The 25,891-nt window shown below is 41.7% G+C and overlaps 2 protein-coding genes across 2 annotated transcripts; both read right to left on the bottom strand.

Annotated features, from left to right (window-relative positions):
- Positions 1–20: 20 nt before the first annotated feature.
- igldcp (Ig-like domain-containing protein) lies at positions 21–16,517 on the bottom strand. The gene is made up of 7 exons (XM_030063095.1): positions 16,454–16,517; positions 8,671–8,714; positions 5,314–5,625; positions 4,276–4,366; positions 2,839–3,017; positions 1,332–1,385; positions 21–1,202 (listed from the first exon to the last, which is right to left on the bottom strand). The coding sequence occupies exons 1-7, from the start codon at positions 16,474–16,476 to the stop codon at positions 1,120–1,122; spliced, it is 786 nt and encodes a 261-aa protein (XP_029918955.1). The 5' UTR covers positions 16,477–16,517; the 3' UTR covers positions 21–1,119.
- A 4,811-nt stretch (positions 16,518–21,328) lies between these two features.
- Positions 21,329–25,095, bottom strand: LOC115367385 (uncharacterized). The gene is made up of 2 exons (XM_030063092.1): positions 24,484–25,095; positions 21,329–22,280 (listed from the first exon to the last, which is right to left on the bottom strand). The coding sequence occupies exons 1-2, from the start codon at positions 24,811–24,813 to the stop codon at positions 21,771–21,773; spliced, it is 840 nt and encodes a 279-aa protein (XP_029918952.1). The 5' UTR covers positions 24,814–25,095; the 3' UTR covers positions 21,329–21,770.
- Positions 25,096–25,891: the final 796 nt, after the last annotated feature.

Genomic DNA, 25,891 nt, shown 5'->3' with positions numbered 1-25,891 from the left:
GGAAACTGTCAGCTTGTATCTGTGTGTGTGTTTGTGTGTTTGTGTGTTTGTGTGTGTGTGTGTGTGTGTGTGGGAGTCTCAGCTACGTTGTCGTGTGCCTTTCCTGAGTTGTTGCCTGTCCGGGTTTCGTCGCATCGCTCTGTTGTTTTTTTTTTTGTTTTTTTTTCTGCTCTGTACATGAAGGCATTCCAGTGTGAACCAAGAGTTTTCCAATGAAACATGTAAATGTAATGTCATCATTTGGTTTGCATTTATTTCAGAAATGTATTGAATAATATAAATTGAAATGCAGAATGGAAAAATAAAACATTTTTAGAGTTACAAGACTGCTCCAGTACTTTTGCAAACACAGAAATTCAACACTTGTATGAACCAACTTCTTAACACAAGAACCAAACTAAAGTGCATCTCAAAGAGGACAACTCAAGCTGGATTTACAGCAGACAATACACAGTATTTTTATTCATAACCTGACTATTTTAATATTTATCATGTTAGATTTTGTTGATTCTTCAATGGAACATCCCCCTTGTTAATTATTTTAAGTGCAATTAATTCACCCGTCCATTAATCCTTTACTGCACATATAAACCCATCAGAATTAGAGAATTAGTTTTCAGCTAGGCTACGTTTTAGAGTAAGAATCATGTGCTTAATGACCTTTGGAAATAAATAATGTGAATGAGTAGAGTGTTTGTTGTGGCTGTTGTTGGAGACGATCTGAAAAAAGCGACAGATTTCTCAAAGTGTGGAAAAACTGAAAACGACAGAATCAAATTCCTCAGCCCCACGTTGAATTTTGACCGTACTTTGCTCAGCTTGTAGGCTATGATTTGTTTTTCAGGAATACACGAAAACCGTTTGGAAATCACTCCTTGTTCCCGTGTGAATCCAGTCGGAGCTGTTAGGAATCTGTTCGCCTGTCGTGCAAAAGTCCGAGTCACTCGCTCACCAAACCACACAGCGACTCAAAACATCCACCTGCTCACTACATTCACAACCGCAAACACAAGTGACCTGGAGGACAATATTTTCAATGTCTAAAAAAAAAAAAGTCGATTCTTCATTTCACAAAATCTTCAAGTGGAGTTTATAGATATTCCTCAGTAGAGACTTTTCCTAGACGAGATGCAGGATCAGCAGGCCGGAGACGAGACCCAACGCAGCTCGTGGTGTCCAACAGCCGCTCCTGCTGACGTCGCCTGGAGAGAGACAAAATCAAAGCCATGATTTTGCTGTTTTCTTCACTTTACATGTGACTGTTTTTAGTTGAATTGAGTCTGTTTTTTTTTTTTTTTTTTTTTTACAGAAATTCAATGGTATTTCCTTACCGAGTAGTACTTGACTTTCCTGATTGTGGTGGATTTTCAGAGCCGTGCCGCCCTCTGTGGGAGAGTCACATTTGAATAAAAATGAAAATTAAAAGCCACTCAATGCACGACTTTGATGTTAAAACTGAGTCTGAATCACAAATTGTGGCTGCAGCGGACGGAGTTGTGCTGCTGGTTGTGCGGCGTGCGGCGTGGCCGGTGATGGGAAATCATCTCGGCTCACAGGAACAGAAACTAACAGAGACAGAAGCAGCGATGCAGGAAGCTGATCTCACCATTTGTGGTTGAACCTCACCTCACCTCACTATGAAAAAAGATCAGTCACTTCCTAAACCGTACAAATATGCTTTGTAGTAGTATCTATCTCAGCTTCTCAGTCTTATCATCTGTATTATCTTTAGTCTGTAATTTATGTATTTTATTTCATACAAGTGAAACACAGGGAAGTGCAATATCATACAGGGAATGTGCATTATCTTATCTGATGGTATGTGTTGTATGTTAAATATAATTCATTTTAAATGTGTCACATCAGCAGCTCTTGAATGGCAAATTGTCATGACAAAAAGGCTTGTCTTATCATTTATGTGCTACCAAAAAAAATGATCATGAAGGTTCAATTCTGTGAGATCCGGTCGTTTTACATCAAAATCAAAAATCCACAGCGGCTGTATTTATTTATGTCTGCGGCTGCGTTACTTCCTCTCTCCTCTCTCTCTGTTCGTCCGGGTTTTCTGCAGACCGTGCACAATACAGATGTGAGCTCGGCCACAAAAACATATTTTGTGCCTCTGTACGCACGGGAAAGCAGAAAATCATAGAGTGGCTTTGCATTTTTCATCCAAAGTGAACTGCCAGTCAGCGCAGACAACAGAAGAGTCATTGGGCTAATTTTTGTCATTTCTATTTAAATCGCTCTTGCTTTTAAAATTACATGGAAAGTAACTAACTTTTACTCTGGCTGCATTTCACTGCAAAAACTCAAAATCTTACCAAAATTATTTGTCTTATTTCAAGTCAAAAATGTCGTATTACTAGTCAAAATATCTCATTACACTTAAAATAAGACATGATCACCTCAGAAGTAACTTGTTTTTAGTCAACTGTCTCTTGTTTCAAGTGAAAATTTGCTTGAAACAAGTGAAAATTTGCTTGTTTCATTGGCAAAATTTGCCAGTTGGAAAAAGTGAAAATTCACTTGAAATCAGTGAAAATTAGCTAGAAACAAGAAACAAATTTTGCCAATGAAACAAGCAAATTTTCACTTGTTTCAAGCAAATTTTCACTTGAAACAAGAGACAGTTGACTAAAAACAAGTTACTTCTGTGCTGATCATGTCTTATTTTAAGTGTAATGAGATATTTTGACTAGTAATAAGACATTTTGACTTGAAATAAGACAAATAATCTTGGTAAGATTTTGAGTTTTTGCAGTGTTTAAACTGGACACCTTTTTGGACCAGTAATTCAGCTTTTATATAGGTTTGAGTTTCCTGGCTGCGTCTTACCTTCCACAGTGAGCTGCACGGTGCTGACCGCCAGGCCCTGCTCGTCCAGAACCTTGTACATCCCCTCATCTGACCTCTGCACGCTCCTCAAGGTCAGCTGCTCTCTGTCTGGGTCTTTCTGCATGCGTGGATTCTTTGCTTCCCCCCTCGTCCACAGATCCGACCACTCGGAGCCGTTCCTGTGGACATCAGCACAGCTCAGTTTGCTGCTGGATCAATAGAGTGATGCAGAAACTCAACAGTGGCCAGAACGGAAATGAAAAATAAAATCAAGTGTTCATGAACGTCCACAACCACAGTGGCAACCATAAGGTCTACCGTTGTCAGTGTTGTTTCAGTTTGAGAGTTTCAGTTTCCAGGCCGAAAAAAAAGCAGCTTGTCTTGTTGCTGCATTGCATTCTGGTCCATGTGCTCCTCCTCTCTGTCGTCTTTTACGAGTTGTGACACTACAACCTAACATTTATCACTGATGTTTTAGATCCTGAAATATTTCCAAGATGTGTCTACCATCGGCCATTTATCTGCAGCAAGAAGGAACATGCGCTGCCCAACAACAAAATGACCCTGAAAGGCCTGTTTTTGGGCCCATAACTCACAACACGGAGACATTCACGTCTTTGCTGTTCACAAAAAGCTAAAAAATGTGTTGCAATGCAAAGATGCATAAAACCGGGACTGCAGGTGGGGACAGCAGCCGAGCCGGTGTCCCGTCGACTCTACAGGGAAAAAGTTCAAACCATGTACTTGCAGATTTGAAGCCGGATTAAAGCCCATTGTTGCCCAAGAGCCTCTCTTCCCTCTCTTTTTCCCTCATCCTCTGTGCAAATTCCCTTTCCGTACTTTGCGTTAAGAAAGTAGAGATGCGAAGTGTCAGTGTGAGCAGTTTGTTAACTGAGGCATGCGACCTGGACAAGCTGCAGGATAAACGTGTGAATGCGAAGGTGTAGATGCAGCTTTGTGCAATACCTTTCTTGTACATCTAACCAGAGCATGCAGTTTCTGTCGTTTTTTATTTTTAATGTTGGAAATGCTGGTTTTGTATAAGAGGTGCGTCAGAAAGCTCAACTCAAATGAAGGTTTTGACTCAGCAGCACCCACACAGCGTTTCTGAAATGCCAAAAGGCCATGTCAACTTTTGGATGTTTTTGCGCTGCCTTACAGCTGACGGCACTTTGGTGGCTGCCATCTTTGTACACCCAGTCCATTAAAGCCATACGGTGAATAAGGTGAGTAAAATGATGGGTTTCATTCCAAAAATTCATGCAAAAGTCATGAAAATACATGAAATTCAGGTCATTTTTGGAGCCACATCAGTTATATCCGGATCTAAAGTTTATCTAAAGTTCTTCAGATGATCTTAAGTTGGTGTTTTTTTTCCCCAAATGGTGGATAAATTATTTTGGAATGAAACTCCTGGATTACAGGTCAGCAGTTCACCTGTCCTGGAAGACGACTCGGAGGGCGCGAGGCGTGTGCAGCTGCAGAACCATGTCCTCCCCCGGAGCGCGGGACTGCACCGACTTATGGTCTGATGGAGAGAACAAGAACAGATTCATCAACTTCAAAGACCAGACGGAGGCCACTGGCAGCTGAGTCCACAGATTAAGAGCGAAAATGAGATTAAGTGGGTGAGATGAAAGAGAGCTGAAAGGAAGAGACATGAGGTGAGAAGAGAATACATGAGATTAAAGATAAAAAAGGATGACATGATAGAATGAAGAGATGAGAAAAGATAAAATGAGATGAAGTTAAAAGATCAGCAGAAAACAGGACAGGGAAATAAATGATGAAAGATGGGATTAAGTGAGATTAAAAGAAAAGATGAAAAGACAACAGCATAAAATGAGAAGAGATTAGATGAGAAAAGGAGACAAGATGTAAAGGGAGAGATGAGATTAAATGAGAAGAATGACAAGGACAATGGATGAAAATGACAAAAGACAAGAGCAAATGAGATGAGAAATACAAGAGATGTGATGAAACGGCATGAGATAAAAGAAAAGAGATGAGAGGACAACAGCAGAAGAGATTAGATGAGAAAAGGAAATGAAAATGAGATAAAACGAGATTAACATGAGACGAAAGAAAGAACAGAGGGTGACAGAAGAATAAAACAAGAAAATGGATCAGAAAAGGAAAAAGGAGATGACAAAGATGCGTCAGGAACAGATGAGATGGAAATAGATGACATTAACAGACGTCAGAAAATAGATTAAGAATAAGAATGTGAGGAGAAATGGGATTAAATTACACAAGATAAGAAGGCATTAGATGAGAAAACTAGAGGAGAACAATCAGAAAATATGAGAAAAGCACCAAGGACATTAGATGATTAGATTAGATTAGATATGAAAAAAAAGGAAGCAAATGATGTGACAGATGAAAATTAGAAAGGCAAAAAATGAGATATTGAGATAGCAGGTGAGATTAAAAAAGGAGAGGAAAGAAGAAAGGAGAAAGAGGAAAGAGACTGACCGAACACAGCCAGCCTGACGCTCTGAATGATCACGGTCCTCTGCGGCCGCTCCCCCTGCAGCAGCAGGACGCTCTCGTACAGCCCCACGTCCCCGAACTGGACGTCGTTCACAACCAGAGAGCAGTCCCCGGCCTCCAGCCGCTCCTCGGGAACCTCCGCCCGCCCCACGGGGGTCTGCCACTGCACGCGGCAGGCCGAGGCCGCCGGCCGGCTCAGACGGGACGTCCAGCTGCAGGGAAGCACCGCCTGGCCGCCCACCAGGGAGGAGACGGGCACGGGGGTGGAGGAGTGGGGCGGCAGGGCGGAGGCCTCTGGGGGGAGAGACGCAGGTGAGTGACAGATTTTACTGCAAACCCCCCCGGCGCCATCATGGAGGCTCACTGCAGTGGAAGCAAAATACACATTTCGGGTGGCTCAGACTTCCTGATTGATTCAGGACGTCTGATTGATTCAGCTAATTGACGGGCCCATCCTGTCGTCTGGGCTCGGCATTCAATCCTTTAGGCATGCACATGAACACTTACCATGTCTTTGTTCCCATTTGGAACCGCACCCTGCCTGATCACTGCCTTACAATACCTTGATCACTGTCTTACAGCACCTTGATCACTGCCTTACAATACCTTGATCACTGTCTTACAATACCTTGATCACTGCCTTACAATACCTTGATCACTGCCTTACAATACCTTGATCACTGCCTTACAATACCTTGATCACTGTCTTACAATACCTTGATCACTGCCTTACAATACCTTGATCACTGTCTTACAATACCTTGATCACTGCCTTACAATACCTTGATCACTGTCTTACAATACCTTGATCACTGTCTTACAATACCTTGATCACTGCCTTACAATACCTTGATCACTGTCGTACAATACCTTCCCTCACCTTTTGTTCTCTGCCTATTTACATACTGTCTGTACTCACTGTATAAAGGTCTCCCCCTGACATTGCTCTTGGTCAGCTCACCGTGCCAGATATCCTCTGTGTCGGTCAGTTCACCAGTGTGCCGGTATACTTTAATAAACTCACACCATTACAGCAAACTCCTAGATTGGACTACAGTGAATTTTCTTCAACACTGCAGAACTGTGTGTGTGCAAATAACGACTAAAGATTTAACGAGGAAGAGGGAGATCCCTGAGAAATTGATGTAAACCGTTAATGTACATTAATTTAATAACATTATAAGTAAGAGTAATGCTGATTAGGGAGACTTGGTTTTTTATATTTCATTATTTGTGGTCAGGTCTTGAGTTCAGCCCTACACACCGAGGCCGGAGAAATCTGAAAATGCAGACTTTTCCTCACATTATGGGACATTTGTTGGATTTCAGTGTAATTTCACTTATTGTTTACGCTTTATTATCTTTTTTCTGAGGCAGTTATGTACATATGGGGGCTGTGGTATTGGTTTGGCGCCGTCTTGTGACTAGGTACAAAGCCTTGGGAGAGGAAAATGGGATGAAATATCACCCATGGCTCGTGTATAATCCCAGCTAATTACAGTTACTGTCCAGAAGTATTTGGACAGTGACACAATATTCATAATTTTGCCCTTGCACATCACCACAGTGGATTTGAAACGGAGTAATCAAGATGTGACTGAAGTGCAGAAATTTCAGATTTAGTTTAAGGGGTTGAACAGAAATATGGAATTAACTTTAGGAATTACAGCCAGTTTTATGCACAGTCACCGTATTTTCAGAGGCTCAAAGGTTTTTGGACACTTGACTAAAAGGCAGTTTCATGACCAGGTTTGGCCTTTTCCTTTGTTATTCAATGACAAATTAAGAAAATAAAAGGCCTAGAGTTCATTCCAAGTTTTTGCATTTGCATTTGGTAGCTGTTTATCAGATCCCTCAACATGCGATCCAAAGAGAAAAAAAACACAAAAAATCTATCCGACAGACAGAGCCAAATCAACGGTTTGGCAAATCCTGAAAAAGAAGGAATGCACTGGTGAGCTCAGCAACACCAAAAGGCCTGGAAGACCACAGAGGACATCTGGAGTGGATGAGAGAGGAATTCAGTCAGACCCGCAGAGCAGGGAGCTGCAGGAGGAGCTGCAGGAGGAGCTGCAGGAGGAGCTGCAGGAGGAGCTGCAGGAGAGGCTTGGCAGAGTGGCTCAAGGGAGGAAACTCAGAGTTTGGTGATGTTGTCCATGGCTTCCAGACTTCAGACAGGCATACACTGCAATGGATTTTCCTCCAAATACTGAACACATTCCTTATAATTATAGTTATGTGTGTTATGTATAGTTTGTTCAATTACCTCTGAGCCTCTGAAAACGGGGTGACTGTGTATAAAACTGACTGTCATTCCTAAACGGTTCATATCATATTTTTGTTCAACCCCTTAAATTAAACCTGAAAGTCTGCACTTCAGTCACATCTCGATTACTCCATTTCAAATACACTGTGGTGCTGTGCAAGGGCAAAATTATGAATATTGTGTCACTGTCCAAATACTATAAGCTATAAGTGCATGCAGAACTTCAGCCAACCATTTTCACTGCCTATAGTACACAATGTTGTCAGCTTTTGTGTTAGAAGAGTCGCTCTACTGGCTGTCCCAAAAAGTCACTAGAGGTCACTAACTGAGGTCATCTCAGCGAATGTTGTGTTAAGTTTCCTAACCTTAACCTTTACTTTTCCCTGAACTGGCCCTTTCCTAACCTTAACCAAGTAGCTGATGAAAGCCAAACTAACGAAAGCTGATAAAAGCAGCTAAAGCTAAATATTTCATATCAGAGAACGTTGCTCAATTTATCATCAGTCACTTTTGATTGATAAAGTTGCCGAGCGGGTTTGAAAACTCGCTAAATCTACTGACAAAGTTTCCAAGGTGGCAACACCGAGTACAACAAAATATCGGTGTTTTGCGAAAATTTCTGTTTGTGGTGGATGAAAATGTTGTTTTAACGTGGACGGAAAGGCACAATGGAGGACGATGCATTTCATATTTCTCTGGATTAGTGTGGCCTGGTTTCAACTCCAAATCACTCAGCTGTAACTAATTCAGCAAAGCAACCAATGTTAATTTTAATATTCAACCACTGAAGCCCAAGGCCTGACCTCCAGCACGGCCGCAACTCCATGGTATGTAGTTTTACAAGCCGTAACTTCACATTGTACAAAATCTGATCTACAGCAATGCTTCCCTCAAGAAAAATGCAGTTTTGTCAACTAAAGTTACTCAGAAAAAGCAGGCCCAAGTTCAAACGATTACATAACCCGACAAATAATTACACATGATTTCTATACTGAACAATCAGGTTTGTCAAAGTCAGCCTTGTGCCTTTTATCGACTGACATGGTATAAAATGGTATGAAAGTGATACTAACCGACTAAAGTGCTGATCAGGAGACTTTGGAGACACGGGAGATACCTGAAAGAATCAGAGTTCATGAGGAAAAGTGAGCATTTTAACAATTTGTAATAACAAGGGAATCCCATCATAATAATTCTTTTTATCAATGAAAGAAAAAAGGAAGAAAGGCTTTTTCATCATATAGATATTTTAAGTATTATTATTATTTTTACTGTTTACATGTGTGGCTATTTATAAGAGTTTCTGTTTCATGTTGATGCTTAATTGGCAAATCAGTTCATCTAATATGCACGGCAATATATATTAAGCATCTTATAGAACTGAAATAATTACTGACTAAGAGTGAGAAAGTGCAAGAGAGTGTTAAATTAAAACCCTTTTTTTCCTATTATGTCAGCCCCATGCCTACTTCTCATATCCATAACTCCTAGACTGTTTTTATGATTTCCAGAAACTTTATTTATTTGTTTGTTTGTTTGTTTGTTTGTTTGTTTGTTTGTAATACTTAATTTACATTCAAATGTACAATACATAATGGCATGGTCCATCCTGTGTTACATAGAATGAAAAAAGGCAAGTCTCAGGTTATTGCACGTTAAATAAAATAAACCACAGAAATAAAATTTAAGAGGAGAGACAACAAATAAATATAAATGAAAGCAAAAAATAAATTAATTAAATTAAAAAAAAAAAAAAAAAGGGGTGAGAGCTAGGGCTTTTCAGTTGCAGAGCTTCACTGCATTTTTCTTCTCCATACATTTCAGGTAATGACAAAGTTCCTTATGAAAAATGAAAAAGTTCGGTCTTTTTTTCATGAATCCTTTTATGAATAAAAATAAATAAATAAAAGAAAAAAAGAAAATATCATGTATGGTATATTGATAAAAGATCCGTCCCACGATCTGGCTATCAACACATTCATCATTCTCGGGAAATTTTTTTTATTCATATCCAGAAACTTTAAAAACTGCCGTAAAGCAGAGAAACGGAGCTTTGCGCCTACATACGTGTCATTACGGTAGCTCCCAGGACTACCGCCACAGACATATATAGATTCCCTGTGTTCCAATACCCATACTACCATACTATTTAGTAGGGTAAAAAAGAATTAGTATGTCCCAATACTAAACTACATACTTTTTAAGGGCAGCTGCAGTACATACTAAAAGTAAAAAGTATAAGTATGCGATTTGGAACGCAGGGGTAGACTCATAGAGGGTAGACTGGACGCCTTATTACGCTGGAATCCCGGTAGACTGACGTCCGACGGCGGCGCCATCTTGCTGCGGTCAACCCGCGATTCACTGTGCATTACCAATACAAGCTTTCGGAAATAAATATCTATTCCCCTTGAATATTTTGAAGTTGTAGTGGTATAGTTGTTATCACACAAGACGTAATATTTATAGACCCGGGCTGAATTCTCGCTAGAAGCATGTTTTTTTCCCCTCAGATGCCAATCAGAAAGCATACTTTAGACATAGCGAATTTTAAGATGTCTGTCAGTCCATTTGTTATCAATTTCGGTTTCTCATGGCCATATATCAAAAGATTAGGCCTATGGAAGAAATATATTTTGTCAGAATAAGGACACATTATCAGTTTTCAAGTTAAATATATGCACATTAATGTGATAGGCATATTAGTCTAAATAGTGTAATGTTGATGGTTATCTAAAATGTGGAAATATTGATGATTATCTAAAATGTGACAGCATGCATATATGGTTCTTTGTCAGAGGGCCTCATTTGATCATTTTCTTTCTGATATAATCAAATTCAAGGTAAATATATACACATTAATGTGAAATGTGATCTAAAATGTGAAAAAATATGGTTCTTCATCTGAGGTTCTCATGTAGTTATTGTACCTGTGAACACTCTGCCAGACCACCAAGGATCACACACACATTAGTATTCAAATAGACTTAGACTTTCTTTGTCATTGCACAAAAAAAAAAAAAAAAAAAAAAAACGAAAATGTAGTTGCTTGGCTTCCGGATTACAAATGAGATGGAATTGTGGGGCAGTTTAAATAATTAAAATATAATGTATATAACTAGTCCGTAAAAAAAAAAAAAAAAAAAAAAAAACAAGAGCTAAATAATAATGAGTGCAATGGCTCAGTAGAAAGTCAAGCATTAACATTAGACCCAAAATATACATTAAACAGTCTATGCTGTGAGAATGGCTTGAGGGAATTTGTTTAAAATGCACACTGAGTACAGGGTTTCCCTAGCTTTTGGGGGGGGCTCAGGTGGTCCCTGCAGTAATAATGGGTAAGTTATAATGACCAAATAAAACTAAACATGTGTCTTACATGTGGAAGGTGATTCCCTGTTGTCTGTATTGTGCAGTACGTCGGTTTTTATAATCGTAGGCTGCACAATGTCGAGGCATTTTCCATCGACAAGCTTTATTATTGTGACCAAGTCCCACTCTGTGCGTTTGGGCAGTCGACCGCTTCAAGATGGCCGCCAAATCTGCCGTAAAAAAAAGGGGGAGTGGCCAATCTAGACTACTGCGGCACGACCGTCCAATCACAGACAAGAACCCCCAGCGTGTCATGCTTTTGTAACAGGAGCCTCTCAGTACCGTAACTCCTGTGAACAAACTGTTTCTGAAAAGCAGAGCACCGGACCTTCCGCTGGTGTGTGCATGATACACTAGTCGTTACGGTAAAACAAAGATTGATTGACCGCGGGAAGGCGAGCTGCTGCAGGAAGCACCGACGAGTGAGAGCAGGAGGTCACCGTGCACCACATTTTGGAGAGTTTTATTGAGTTTTGCCGAAATATGGAGCTCGAAAACACGCGAAGGACGCCAACCAGGCTGAGAAAGCGTCCCAAGTGGTTTGATGAAGCGGCACCGATGAGCGACGAGGAGGGAGAGACCCCTTCTGAGGCTGAGTATGTAGAAGACTTGTGTTCAGGCCAGCTTTCCATCAGTGTTGGATATTTATTTACCTTAAAGTTAGATTCAACTTCAGTACAACGTTACTTTTCATGATCAGAATCAGAATCGGAAAGATCTTTATTGCCAAGTTTTCACAAACAAGGAATTTGACTCGGAGTTAAGGTGCTTCGCATAAATAAATAACACACAGGGAAAACGATCTGGAAAAATAAAATATGAAGAGTTCATTTGCAAAAACAGATAAAAGCCATCCTTAAAAGAATACACTTTTTTCACTGATACTGCTTGGAGTACACACACACAGAAAGCATGATTTAGGATAATAAACATTATGCCAGGCTAAATAAACATATAAAAAAATAGAAATAAATATAAAGTAAATTTTAATAACATTCAAAAAAGTTTGAAAAGGTTTAATAAATTCAAATGGAGATATCTGTTTTTGCAAATGAACTCTTCATATATAAATTTACAATTCAAATATTGCATTGTAGAGAGTGTGTGTGTGTATGTGTGTGTGTATGTGTGTGTGTGTGGGTGGGTGGGGGATTCAGTGTCCGTGTCTATTGTGGTCCCTGGCTGTGTTGATGAAGCCACTGCAGAGGGGATCAAACTTTTCCAGGTTTCCAGGTCCTGGACACGCACAGTTCTTGCAGAGATTAAAGATTGCAGCCAGTCACTTTCCCTGCTAAACGCGATATAACACGGGACAGTATCGTTTCTATCGATATAGCTCATTTTGCATTAAAAAAGCAATACGTTTCTTCCCATGGGCCGCAAGTTCGCACCTATTTCTCCTCTCCCTCTCCCTGTGTCCATCACACACAGCCTCTCTCTCTGTGACCTGACAACCACCCCTCCCCCAAATATCAGTATATATACATATCAAGTATTGCCATTCTGGTTCGATTGTATGCATCAAAGCATCATCTCGAGGCTAAGGCAAAATATCGAGATATATATCGTGTATCGTGATATGGCCTAAAAATATCGAGATACTAATAAAAGGCCAAATCGCCCAGCCCGATCTCCAGTGAGGTGTTGAATATGTGTGTGTGAACGCTGGAGACGGCTGATCAGTTTCAGGGTGGAGGGTGAGACAGAGTCCGGTCTGGCAGCTTTGCAGGGGTTCTGCCTCTTAATCTGCTCACACTGGTGAAAGGTGAGGTGGGGGAGGAGGTGACTCTGGATTGCAGAGCTGTGGAGAGGAAGCCTCCTCTCCTACTGTGAGGGTGGGTGTGGTGGAGGAAGAGGTGTCACGGGGGATGGTAACAGGATTGTCCCATTGTTTTTCAAAGCGACAGAAAAAGTCATTGTGGCACGCCTGTAACTTCTCCACAGCTTCACTGGACCACAGCTCGTATGTCCGTAATGTGTAATCTGCAGATGTTTTGTATTAATTATTACTTTCACAATTTATTTTTATGCGGTTAATTTTTTTTTATCTTGCTTATTCATTTTTGCATTTCATCTGATTTACATTTACATTGGGATGAATAGATCTCTATCTTATCTAATACCTCTCATACTTTGACTTTTTAGGGCCATCTAGTGTGCCTTGGCTGTTTTTATCAGTGCACAGTAGATATTTATTTAGCTCAAAGTTAGATTCAACTTCAGTGCAACATTATTGTTCATTTTTATGTGTAATGTGCATATGTTTTATATTATTATTTTCACTTCTTATTCTCATGCTATTATATTTCTTTTATCTGGCTAATTGCAAATGGGAAAATACATTTCCATTTGGGGTGAATGAATTTCTGTCTTATCTCATATTTCTTTTACTTTTAGGTCATCCAGTGAACCAGAGTACACCAGCAATGGTGACGGACGTGGCCGCCGCCGCAGCCGCAGTTGTAGAGGAGATGTTCGCAGCCATGGAGGAGATGCTGACCGAAGTCGGTCACCACATTGTGCTGAGATCGAGTGGAGAACCGAGGCGGATCCTGACATCAACCCCCGCCTACCCAGGTTCACACCAAAGAGAACCCCAGGGGTTCAGCCACCTCTCAACTCTGGCAATCCCTCTCCAGGTGAAATTTTCTCCCACTTTTTTGATGCAGAGGTTTTGAAAATTTTGTGTATTAACACCAACAAAAATGCAGCCAGAAATCTGCAAAGAGGGAGAAAATACAGCTGGACAGAGATTACACCAGAGGAGATGAAAAAATACCTGGGCTTACTCTTATACATGGCAGTGCTGCACCTGCCAAAACTGCTTGACCTTTGGAGGACGAAGACCATATTTCAAGTGCCCTTCCCCTCCACCAAGATGTCCAGGGACAGGTTTATGGCAATTTCTGCCAGCCTGCACATGAGCGATCCAGAAAAGGATGCGCTGAACGACCAGAAGAAGGGCACAGAGGAATATGACAGTCTCCACCGGGTCAGACCTCTTCTGGATATGATCAGGAACCGCTGCATGACCGTGTACCATCCAAAGCAGCACATCTCGGTGGATGAGAGGATGGTTGCCACAAAGGCCAGAATTAGCATGAAGCAGTACATGAAGGCCAAACCCACCAAGTGGGGGCTGAAGTTTTTTGTGCTGGCTGATGTCAATGGCTACACTGTTGACTTCAGACTCTACACAGGGAAGTCAAAAACCGCATCAGGGAAGGGGCTTCCATTCGATGTGGTGGCATCCCTTGTAAATAAGAACTACCTGGGGTCTGGTTACATTGTGTACTGCGACAATTTCTACACAAGCCCCCAACTCTTTCGACATCTGCAGCAGCAGGGATTTGGGGCCTGTGGGACCTATAGGCAGGGGATAACTGGTGCTCCATCCAGCACTGAAAATGACCTGAATAAAAAGTCACCAAGAGGTTCCATTCGCTGGATTAGGGATGATGACCTTTTATACGTGAAGTGGATGGACACCAGGGAGGTCTCCATCTGTACCACTGTGCACCCTGTGTACAGCGGGGAGACAGTGCTCCGCTGGCTGAGGACAGAGGACGGGCAACTCCAAAGGATCCCTGTCGCAAGACCAACAGCCATCAGCGAGTACAACAAGTACATGGGAGGGGTGGACACATCGGACCAGATGCTGGGAACCAACTCGGTCCACAGGCGAACCAGGAGGTGGCACATCACAGTCTTCCAGCATTTTGTGGACATTGCTGTAACTAACAGCTACATCCTCCACAAGGAGCTGTGTGCCAACCAGCAGCAGAGGCCCAAAACACGGCAGCAGTTCCAGGAGGAGCTTGCTGCGTACCTGCTCGGTGTCCCACTGGAGGGCGGGCCACAGAAACGCCCCAGTTCTGACCACTTCCCCGTTCCAACCAGCACAGGGCACGAGAAGACCCAGAGAGCCAGCATGGGGCGCAGGCAGTGCACTCTGTGCAAGAGGAGCACACCCTGGCAGTGTCAGGTCTGCAACGTTGGCCTCTGTTTGCAGCTGGACAGGAACTGTTTCATGGAATTTCACACTGTACTAAACACGCCTGGACAGTGACTGTGATAGGCGGCTGAAAAAAGGACCTCTGAAAGCCCAGGACTGACACTTTTTTATACACATGTAAGGAAGTTCAAAGTTCAAATTGTTCACTTAAAACTGTTTGCTCATGTCATTGCAGAGTTCCTGTGTTGTTATAAAACTGAAAATTCCTAATCCATTTTCTCTCTTTTTTTCCCCTTTAATCTGTTATTACACAGTCAGAACACACAGAAAATATTGAATAACTGCCAGGTACTGAAAGTTGAAATTTTATTGGAAAAATGAGCAAATCACTCACTCATCACACATTACTGACAATTCTACAACCATAAACACCAAATAAATCCAGGCAGATTTAGTTTAATTATAGTAATAAGAGGGTTCAGCTGCATGCAGATGTGTGTTTAACACCAGTGGGCTGAGCTCAGAGGGGGACAAGACCCCTCCATACATAAAATTTATATCTAGATATATATCTTTTTTTTTTTTTCCATTTAAAGTAGGCTATTTGTACTTTGAGTCTGATGCTGTGTAGGCCTTGCATTATTTTGTGGCATAGTTTGATTTCATTTTCTTATTTTATCTAAAAGGGGCAGTGTACAGCTCAAACATATACTGTATGTCACTATTTGATGCCATATCTTGCTTTGTTTTTTGTTGACACTACAATAAATATGTTTTTTGAGGAACGCTTTCATGTAGTTGGATTATTCAAGGTATTTCCTCCTGTTTTACAGCTTATTTGGAGTTTCTAGTTCTTGTAAAGCTACTTTGATGGACTGTAGTGGAAATAGAACAGTGAGCAAAGAAATTTGGTTAGAGAATTATCGCTTTGAATACCATTATTTAAAACATGAACATGCTGAGGGCTCAACGCTGCACGGCAAGTTTCAAAGGAGCGTCAGAGAGAAAGAGGGAGATACAGTTTTTTTTTTTTTTTTTTTTCATGTCCCCTTCAAGAATTACTCTCTGAATTTTGCTGTTTATTTTCTCCCCCGATAATGAAATGGGATTTTCGCCCCTGGCTGAGCTGACAGGGAGCGCAGGTCGGTTTCGTTTCGACGTGCGGAGTCGTGAGTTTTCTCGGAAACGAAACTGCGGCTGCAGGCTGTGGTCTGATGCGCTGCAGCCGAGCGCGACTCCACGGGGCAGGAACCCAAACTGCCTGCCCAGAATGATCTTTATTATAACAGCGACAGCGAAAATATACAGACTGACAAGCTGGCTGCTCAAATACTTATTCTATCTGACATATTGGAAATAACTGAAAGAAATAAAATAAAATAAAAATCAATAATTGAATGAATAAAAAATAAGCATGCGGTAAACAGTGTTAAAAATAAAATAAAATTTAAAAAATAATCACTAATCATTAAGAAGAGAGGAAGGCAGCCTGAATCTCTGTGATGTTAAATTAAAAAAATAATTCTTACCAGTGTGCTCTCTGCGATGCCATCTCTGCTGATGGGAGCCTCTCCTCGCTGCAGCCGTGCAGGTAAAGACACGACACACTGAGAGCCTGTTGCTGCAGGCTGGGATCAAAACCTGATCCTGCACACACTCACACACACACATCCGGTCTGCACATTTCAAAATAAGATGCTCTGATTTAGACAGGCACTGTAAGACATTCAATACTACCTAACTAACAAATTTGGTTAAGTAAGATTCATGCATAAATATAAATACTTATAGTACTGCTTCTTCCCAGTCCCTCATTTTTAAAGATGTGCAAAATTAGTATAACTTCATATAACATAGCCCACTCAGAAAATGATATGGCCTACTCTATTTTTTCCGTACAAGTAGCCTACTTTAGCTCATTCTTTAACTGGTTGATCATTAGCAGACTTAAATTAATTTATTTAACCCCTTAAATTCTGATTTTCCCTTAAAAATTCTCCTAAAGAAGCTTCAAAGTTGATTGCTGTTATTATATATCACATTATTTCTAATAATAAAAAAGATGTCATGCACATATTTAGACATAATATACATGTTTTTTCCGTACACATAACACACACTTTATACACACTGCTCTTTTACAAATTTCCAAGGCACTTGTTTTTATATTTCTCATTTCTTTTTCTTATAATTTAATTATTCTCTTGAGAATTTGAGCAGATGTAGCTGATCCAGTTTACCCTCGGGGATCAATAAAGCATTTCTGATTCTGATTCTGATGCATCATTTTACGCACATTTCCCCTGTAATTGTGCAGGCCATATTTGTTGTCTTTGGAAACCGTGAGATCTCCACTAGAATTAGAAATAGATTTGTATTTCTGTGTTTCTGAACGACGCTCGGCTGCACAGCGAGGAGAAAACAGGAGATCGAGAGACAACGCTGAACTTTTGTGCTTTAATTTTGAAGGAAACCGGGATATTGCGCTTGCCGCTTTGGTTGGACTTGATGAATCCTCGCGGCTGAGAGTCAGAAACGAAACTTAACGGAGGAAATCGACACCAGCCCTGCAGCTCGGCGCGAGAAGAAACTTTTCCCGATATTTGTGTTTACGGGGAAATGATAAGTTTTCATGCATGTGCAGGGTCTGCATCCTCCCACCGTGTCTTCACCGTGCACAGGACATTTAATGAAACACACACACACACACACACACACACACACACACACAGCAGTTTGCTACTGCACACTGGGGGTTTATTATGTCAGATCTACCATGCATGCCTGCTCTACTTTGCCAGTTCATATATATTATATTGATGGGTGGGGGCAGGTGACAGGATGAATGACAGGTGAGCGTCAGGGTCTCCACACTCACCTTTCACATTCAGGGGGCTGCTCGCTGGCTTTCCAGGTGTTGCTTTTCTGCACTTGAAGGGAAATTAATCTGCAGTGTGTCTCTGGTTCTGACTGGACGGCACAGATACTTAAAAAAGTGTTTTTTTTTTTGTTTTTTTTTTAATGCCGTTTTCAAGCTGCTGTATCAGCTCAGAGGTGCAGGTGTGAGGACAGAGCGACAGGCCACAGAGCTCAGGGTCGTTCTGATGAACTTTCAAGGTTTCTCCAGGATTTTCAAGGCTGCATTCAGGGGGTGTTTGGCTGCTGGTCAGACAAAAAGAAGCACTGAAGATATCATTTTGAGCTGCTAACCCGCTTCATAGATGCATGATTAACTGACCTTTTGGAAAAACAAATAATGGATAAAGAAAATGAAAATAATCTAATAATCCTGGTTCTGCTTCTCCCTCCATGCAGTTGTTGCTCTCCCCTCTCACCTGCAGACCTCTGCAGCCTCACCGCCAGCTGTGTGATCACCTGGTGCCACCTGCGCTCAGACCAGCTCACTCCTCTGCTCACCAAGAAAAAATGCAAATTCAGTGAAACCACAGCCAGCTGTCACCTGGCCAGCAGGTCTTTCTGTGCCGGTTGGTGTGAGGGCGCTCTGTGTTTTGGCAGAGGCGTTCATCTTGCTGTTACACGGGAGTTCTTTTTATGCCTTTCGTCTTGTTGTTTTGAGTAGAGCTTCAAAAGGTGTTTTTTTTTCAGTGCTGGTTAATCTACAGATTTTTTTCTTCAATTAATCAATTTATGATTTAGTCAGTACTAGTGTCAAAAATAAAGGTGATGTCTTCAGATTGCTCTCTTAGTCTCACCTGCAGCCAAAACATACCCAAAGTTTTACTTTTATAATGATCTGAACGGAGAAAAGGAAGACTTAGTGATCTTAGTGAAGCTGGAATCACACAATGTTTGGCCTTTTTACTTGAGAGATGACTATTGTTTATCAAAAGTGTGATCGATTTCCTGTTGAATCATTTAATCGACCGATTGTTTCAGCACCAAATCTGAGCTTGGTTCAGTTTGTCCTCAGAGCAAGGAGCTGGTTTCCAAGGCAGACCTGGTCCAGATGGCATATTTAATGAAAGACAGCAGCTAGAGCATTTTATAATAAGCAACAGATAGATAGAAAGATACAGATTTTCTATTGAGCCTCTGTTGTTTTTTAGGCCATCAAAGTAAAAACAGATTTTGGCTTTCAGCCTACCACTGTGCAGTGTTTGCCTGATATTCGCTTCCATCTTCAAAATTCTGCAGAATCGCTCAAAATGTTTTCGAGTGAACGTGTGATTGACAGGTCTGGAAGCAGGTATAACACTACCTGTAGCTTCATGCAAAAGTATGAAGTTAAATTCTAAAGCCATGAGCTGTTCCCCCAAGAATAATCTAAGTATTGTTCCCTGTTCAGACAGAGCTGGCAGTTTCCCACTGGAGCTTTGTGGACAGAGCTGGTAAACTCAAAAAGACTAAAACACTGAGGCTCCACGGCGCCAGGAACAAAACCATAATTAGAGACTTAGCCCCCAGCGTTCACCACACATACTTGTAAAGGCTGCTGTTACAGTCATCAAATCCTCCTTGGATAAATTCAAGGGGTGTTTTTAATGACATGTTACCTGTTGCACAAAGCATCTAAATGTCACCACCTGCTGCTTGTGGTTAGGAAAAGCTGCGTGAGGCTTTTTATTGTGGACTGAGGCCAGCAGGACCACATGACGGTGAACCAAGCAGCTGCCCTCCTAAAGCTCTTGGTTCACTCTGTGTCCGGTGTGGAGAGGTGGCAGATAGAAGGAACACACGAGAAGAGACACACGAGAAAGAATTTTTTTTTTTTTTTTTTTTTAATCAACAAAGTGTTTCTTACGTTTGTGTTTCCGGCCGGCGAGGAGGAGTCAACCCAGAACAAACCGAGGCGGTGTCCGGTTTCACTTCCACTCTGCTTCCTGTGTTTCCTGGGATTCAGCTTCTGTTCAGGTACGTAAGCGTCACACAAATGTAATATATGAACATGTATGATCAATACAGCACAGCAGAGCATAGCTGTGTGGCAGTATTGTATGGATACACCGACGCCAAGCATCAATACTGTGTCACCAAGCATCGATCCAACATTTCGGACAGGTTTTTCTGACAGAGTTGGTCAGTCTGTCCCATTTTGCTGCAATAAAAATGAGTGAAGTGAGACGAACAGAATGAAAACCAAGTTTCCCTTTAAGTACAAAACTAGCAGGTGAAAATAGGTAATACATTGCACTATATTGCATACATGTTATCGCAATACTCAGCATATTGCAGGATCTTTAAACTTGCAGTGCTGTCATATCATGATGATATTGTATTGACTTCCATCCGTACCGTTCACCAGAGAAATGTTGCCCCATGTAGTATGTTGCCCGTGTATTCATATTTGAACAAAACATCAGTCACAGAGCTGATATACGCTGAAAGTAACCTCTGATAGCTGGGAGATAGGTGGGAGGAAGTTCACGACACTCGCACTAGTTTCCACTAACCTCATTTAGTACAGAAAATAGGTTTCTATGCCTCTGTGTGACAAAAAAGAGAGAAAAAAAATGAGAAAAAAAAGATGAGTCCGAGTCGAGTCACGAGTCATGAAAAAAGTGGTCCAAGTCGGACTCGAGTACTGCAGGTCTGCTGTAGTCCATATATGTTGAAGATGCATGTGTACGATAAATATGTGCGAATATGAAAACAACATATTTTCCTGATATGGTCATGAATTTGTAATATATGGTATTTAAGGCGTCCATATATGAAAATGTGTTATGTTTGAATACATTTCATATATGGTTATTTAAAATAGCCACATATGCCATAAATGGAAATCCTCTATGTGTTTTTCCCATTTTTTGTGCTACAGCTCTGTAATTCAAAGCCAAACAGAGAACAGGACTGAAAAGGATTTTTTTTTTTTTTTTTCCAAACCCAGAAATGTCACCAGCTTTTAAAGGAACCATGGAGTCTTTAATCGACAACCCTGCTCATTTCACACTGATTTTGTGCTGCAGGGCAGTAAGACTCGTATCTCTTGCCCCTTGAAGAAGTGGGTGTGCAATCAGCAAAAAGTGCTTGAAATGATCGCTCAATAGATTCAGTCCTACTACTTTAGCAGCAGTTCTGTGCAGGGCCAGTTTGTTACCTACCAGAGAGAGAGAGAGAGAGAGAGAGAGAGAGAGAGAGAGAGAGAGAGAGAGAGAGAGAGAGAGAGAGAGAGAGAGAGAGAGAGAGAGAGAGAGAGAGAGAGAGAGAGAGAGAGAGAGAGAGAGAGAGAGAGAGAGAGAAAACACCACTAGATGGCAGCACAGAACCAACCTCTCAGCTGAAGAAGAGCTTTATTTGGAGTTTTCTGAGAATTTAAAGTGACTGCAGCTTATTTACCTATAAATCCTCTCTATGTCCAAACACCACATTGAGACTCATTTTGAGCTGAACTGCTTAACTAGTCGACAAAAGTTCGCAGGAATGAAACCATAACTGCACGTTTACCGTAGTCCTTTTATTTACTGCTTCATTCACAAGTAGTGCATATTAATCAGAGCACAATTTCAAATCAACAGGGAGATTAAATTATGAAGCGCCTCTAGCAGGTTTGTCACAAAGTGCTTTGAAACAACCCAACTGCCCAATCTGTAATTCACATTGCAAGATAAAGTAACAACAGGGTCAAGATAAAGAAACTAATGCTTTGTCAAAGAGAGAAAAAAACTTTTCTTCCACCCGTTTCTCTAAAGATGAAGATGAATATTCCCGTTTTAAAACTAAAACAGTCAGACAATCTTATCTCTGCGTTTGTCAGACTGTTGTTTATACAAAAGAGGCAGCTACAGGTCAAGGTAGGCAGTGTGTGGAGACTCTTAATGTAGTAGTTAATGTAGTTCATATTTTCACATCTCACATTTTCATATATATGTTGTGCGACGGCCCGGCTCACACCTGCTTCAGCAGCAGCCCGTAAGGACGGAGGGACTCCTGCACGATGGCCCTCGTCTGAATGTCATTGGATCCCTCTGGCACGTAGATCAGCCAGTAATTTTCTCTCTGGCACTCCTTCCTCTTGTTCGGGTTGATCCGGCTCTGAAGAACCACCTTGTAGGTCTTCCCGTCCACCTTGGACTTGAACTTCTTGCAGAACTTCTCTGCGATGCAGACATCCCGGGTCGAGTACACCCCTCTGCCCTTCGTCTGGGGGATGGTGATAGAAGCTGCGGCGGCGTCTAGAAACCCGGGCTCGTCCACGCAGTCCGCCTTGTGGGTCACGATGATGCCGAGCGAGCCGTCCATTCCGTGTCCGTGGTAGGAGACGGGCCAGGCGTCGCTGCCTGTCCCAAGCCAGCCGTCCCCGCCGTCGTATTTGTTCAGAACCCGCAGGGCGACCCGGTTCCAGCCGCAGGGACGGAGGTACTGCTCGTTACCCCGCAAGAACTTCTTGTTGCCGTCCTGGGATGATGGACAGAGGGATCAGCAGAATCAGAGACACAATCAGTTGAATCAGCAGATGCAATAAATGTGAATCATTTTGCGTCAGTGACATTGTTGAAGAAACATGGACAGCTTCTTGAACTTTCCTGTGCTGACACCTGTATATTGGCCGCTCAGAAAGTCATCAGACATTGTAGAAAATTGTTGGCAAGTAGCAGTTGGCTAAATATTAACAATCAAACAGAAGCTTTTTGATTCAAGTATTTAAACACACAGGAGGCGGCATTAGAATAACACCATTTTACAAGTAGAAAACAAAGCAGCTTAACAAAATACTGACTTCACATAAGAGAAACTGCCCAAAATGTCCAAATGTGACAGCAAATGCAGTGGTCTTATTCTGATTTTTGATTCTGATCTTGTTTTTATTTGATTCAGCTGTTTTATTTAATTATCGGATATTATTTCATTGTAATAATTGCCCACTCTGCACCCACTGCACTCACTGTCATCCATTTTCCCCTTTATGTTCCCTTTTTTTTCCCTTTTTTTGCTCACTATGAGAGTTCAGGTCAGGGGATGTCATTTTGTTTTCCACATTTCTAAATAAAACCTGAACTTTACTCACATTGTTTCAGTATTTCATCAACACTGAGTAACAGAGGGAGGGATCAAGTTGCACTGATACTAGATACTAAGAACACTAGTTGGTAATTGACTTTAAATATTGGTTCTTGTGACGTCCCAAATGGGAAGTGCCGCCATCAGATCTCGTTGGATCAGACGAGCAAATAGTGCAAATGGGCATGAGCTGCACACACAGGATGAGCCAACGTTTTTGCACATTGTTCCTGTATGTTTTTTTATTGTGTATATTGCCCTTGTACAATTTTTCTATTGCACTGTTTTTTTTCTCATGTGTATTCACCGTCTCATGTGTATTTATTGCCTTGTGGCTGTTTTTATTGTCCATGCAGCAGTACCCTGCATCCAAACCAAATTTCTCCCAAGGGAGACAAAAAAAGAATCTTGATTTTGATTTTGATCTTGACATTTGCTGTTAAATGATTTGGGAATCAGCATCTGAACATGTGCTCCCTGTGGTTCAGCAACATGTTGATTTGTTGCTTGCTGCTTTTGACACATAAAGTTGTCAGTGGGTCTGAGCAGCTGCTGAATCTGCTGTCAGAGTTGGCGAGCTGGCAACTGTGACTTACATGCAGCACAAGGTGAAAGGCATCGGTGAATGCAGCTCTACATTTTCATGCCCAGAGTCACCGCCCTCCGGCCCAATTCCAGTAAGAGCTGCGATGTGCCTGCTGAAGTATGTAAAAACTGCAGCCGCCTGTTAACCTGTGTTGACTTTCCAACACGCCGTTTCTTCTAAAACAAAACTCTACAACAGGAGGAAATAGGCAGGGCGGCTCACCAACATGTTTTTTTTTTTTTTTTTTTTTTTTTTTTTTTATTGTAAATAGGGTATAGCCACAGTTCTGGAAAGTGGGTTTGGTGAAAATCAAAAGTGAAAGCGTTGAGGTGTTCACTCAGCAAACCACAACAGCCAGTTTGTGGAAGTAAGCCAGTCATCTGGTTTTCTCATAATGAGGCTCTGAGCTTGACCTGGTTAAAGTGAGCCAGTTGTGACATTTTGGTCCTGGTTATTAATTAACATACAGATTTTCTCCATACACAGCCAGTAACTGATAAAAAAATAAACTTATGTGAAAGAGTGAAACATAAAATAACGTCCTTTGTTGCCAGATTTTTTTTTTGTCAGTTGTTTTATGTGATTCTTGTGGATGCATAATAACTCCTTTGAAGACGTGAACCACCGTTCATAACCACATCAGACTCTTTGACTCACAAATGGAGAAAATACTTTGGTGCTTGCTTGTGTTTGACTTTCTTGCGCATTCACTTTGGACCACACCTGTATTAAACAAATAAGTAAAATCATCCCGGATTTTCTCCCTGTGTTGGATGTCTGTGTTTAATCCTTGTTAATATTTATATCACAACTATAATCTATTAATTTCCCTTATTGCTCTGGCAGCATAGGTCTGCGTCCTGCCATGCCATCCATTTGAATTTGAACTTGAATTTATTAAGAGAAAAAGTTGTGGTTAGAAAAAAAAAAACGTGTAGGCGTGCTTGGCCTGCCTTGTGGTGCGTTTGGTTTCATCAGATGACTAAAAAAAAAAAAAGAGTTTCAGTCTCTTACCTTGATGTTGGTGAAGTCGTAGTCGTACTGAGGGTGGAAGAAGTCCGCCGGGTTGATTTTCACCGTGGCTGCGGCTCCGGCGCTCTCAGCCGGGCCCGCGGTCAGCGCAGGAGGGGGCCCGTACAGGTCCACATCGTCCGCCTCCTGCAGGGACAGAGACCCTATGCTGGGATACTCGAGGGTCTGGAAGCCCTCCTGCCTGTAAAACTCCTTGAGGGCGACGATGTTGACCAAGTCCTGAGGCGTCAGCTGGGAGTCAACGCTGGTCGGCTCGACCCTGCAGCCGCAGAGAGCCGACAGCGCCTCCAAACACAGCTGAGTGTCTGGCATGTTGAAGAAAGCAGAGTTAAGAGCAGGATCTTGGAAGTTCCTCTTCAAATGCCTCCTGACGAACACTCCTCTCTTTTCTGAGATCTGAATGTGCCAAAAGGGAAAAAGTAGTTCTTTTGTTGAGGACAGATTGCGTGAGGGGTCCACTTGCCGTCTGTGCGCCTTGCCTTTGCTTTCGGTTTCACTTGCCTCCCCCCCTCTGAGTCATGCAGTGATGCACAGCAGGCAGGATCTGATTTGAAGTCAGGTTGGCAGCTTGCCCAGTGGTGGCCAAGGTCAGAAGAACAGGCTGGCTTAACTGATCTCCGTTCAGTGAAGCAGCTCGCATGTGAAGGGAAACTCCACCCAGTTTCAGGGGCTGAAAGTGAAGTTAAAAAAAAAAAAAAAAACTCTGTGGTGTGTATCTGTATATTATTAACCTTTACACAATTAAATGAATTCACATTTGCTCATTTGTTTATCTCCCCTTACATTGAAACTCTCTGCTTCTATCTGGGTTTAATGAAATTCTCTGACCACTTGGACCTAAAAAAAAAAAACCTTTTCAGAAGCCAGTGGATCGTGTGAAAAAACTTTGTCAGCAAACTAAATGCAAGATGGGTTAGTTCAGTTCCTGAAAAGCCAACATTTTGGAGAACACACCCGACTCTGCACGCATCTCGCTCGCACAGGAAACCAATTTTTTTTTAATCACCTATACAGGACAAAGTGGGCAGGCAATTTCTCCTTTTTTAACTGTTTTATGAGACAAGAGTTTCCTGCTATTGTCAATGATTTAAAATACAAAGTTCAGTCAGAAAGTGGTCAGTTCTCCCACTCAGAGGCTTGTTGAATCTGAACAAATGGCGCTGTGTTTGCACAGAGAGCGTGGCTTTGCTCTGTTCTCCTTTCTCTCCAGGTTAAAGTCTGCTGCTGGACACAGTCTGAGTCTAAAGATGAGCGAGGTCAGTCACATTTCTCCTCTACATGCCCTCGATTTTAAAGGAAAAGAGAGAAAGAAAGAAAAAAACATTGTGTCTGTCTCCATTGCTAGTTTAGCTTTTTACTTCCCGAGTAGATGTAGCTCTGACCTTTGACC

Source organism: Myripristis murdjan, chromosome 11 (genome assembly GCF_902150065.1).
Source record: "Myripristis murdjan chromosome 11, fMyrMur1.1, whole genome shotgun sequence".
Taxonomy (NCBI): domain Eukaryota; kingdom Metazoa; phylum Chordata; class Actinopteri; order Holocentriformes; family Holocentridae; genus Myripristis; species Myripristis murdjan.
The sequence above is the reverse complement of the archived record's forward strand: the minus strand, read 5'-3'. Positions and strand labels throughout refer to the sequence as shown.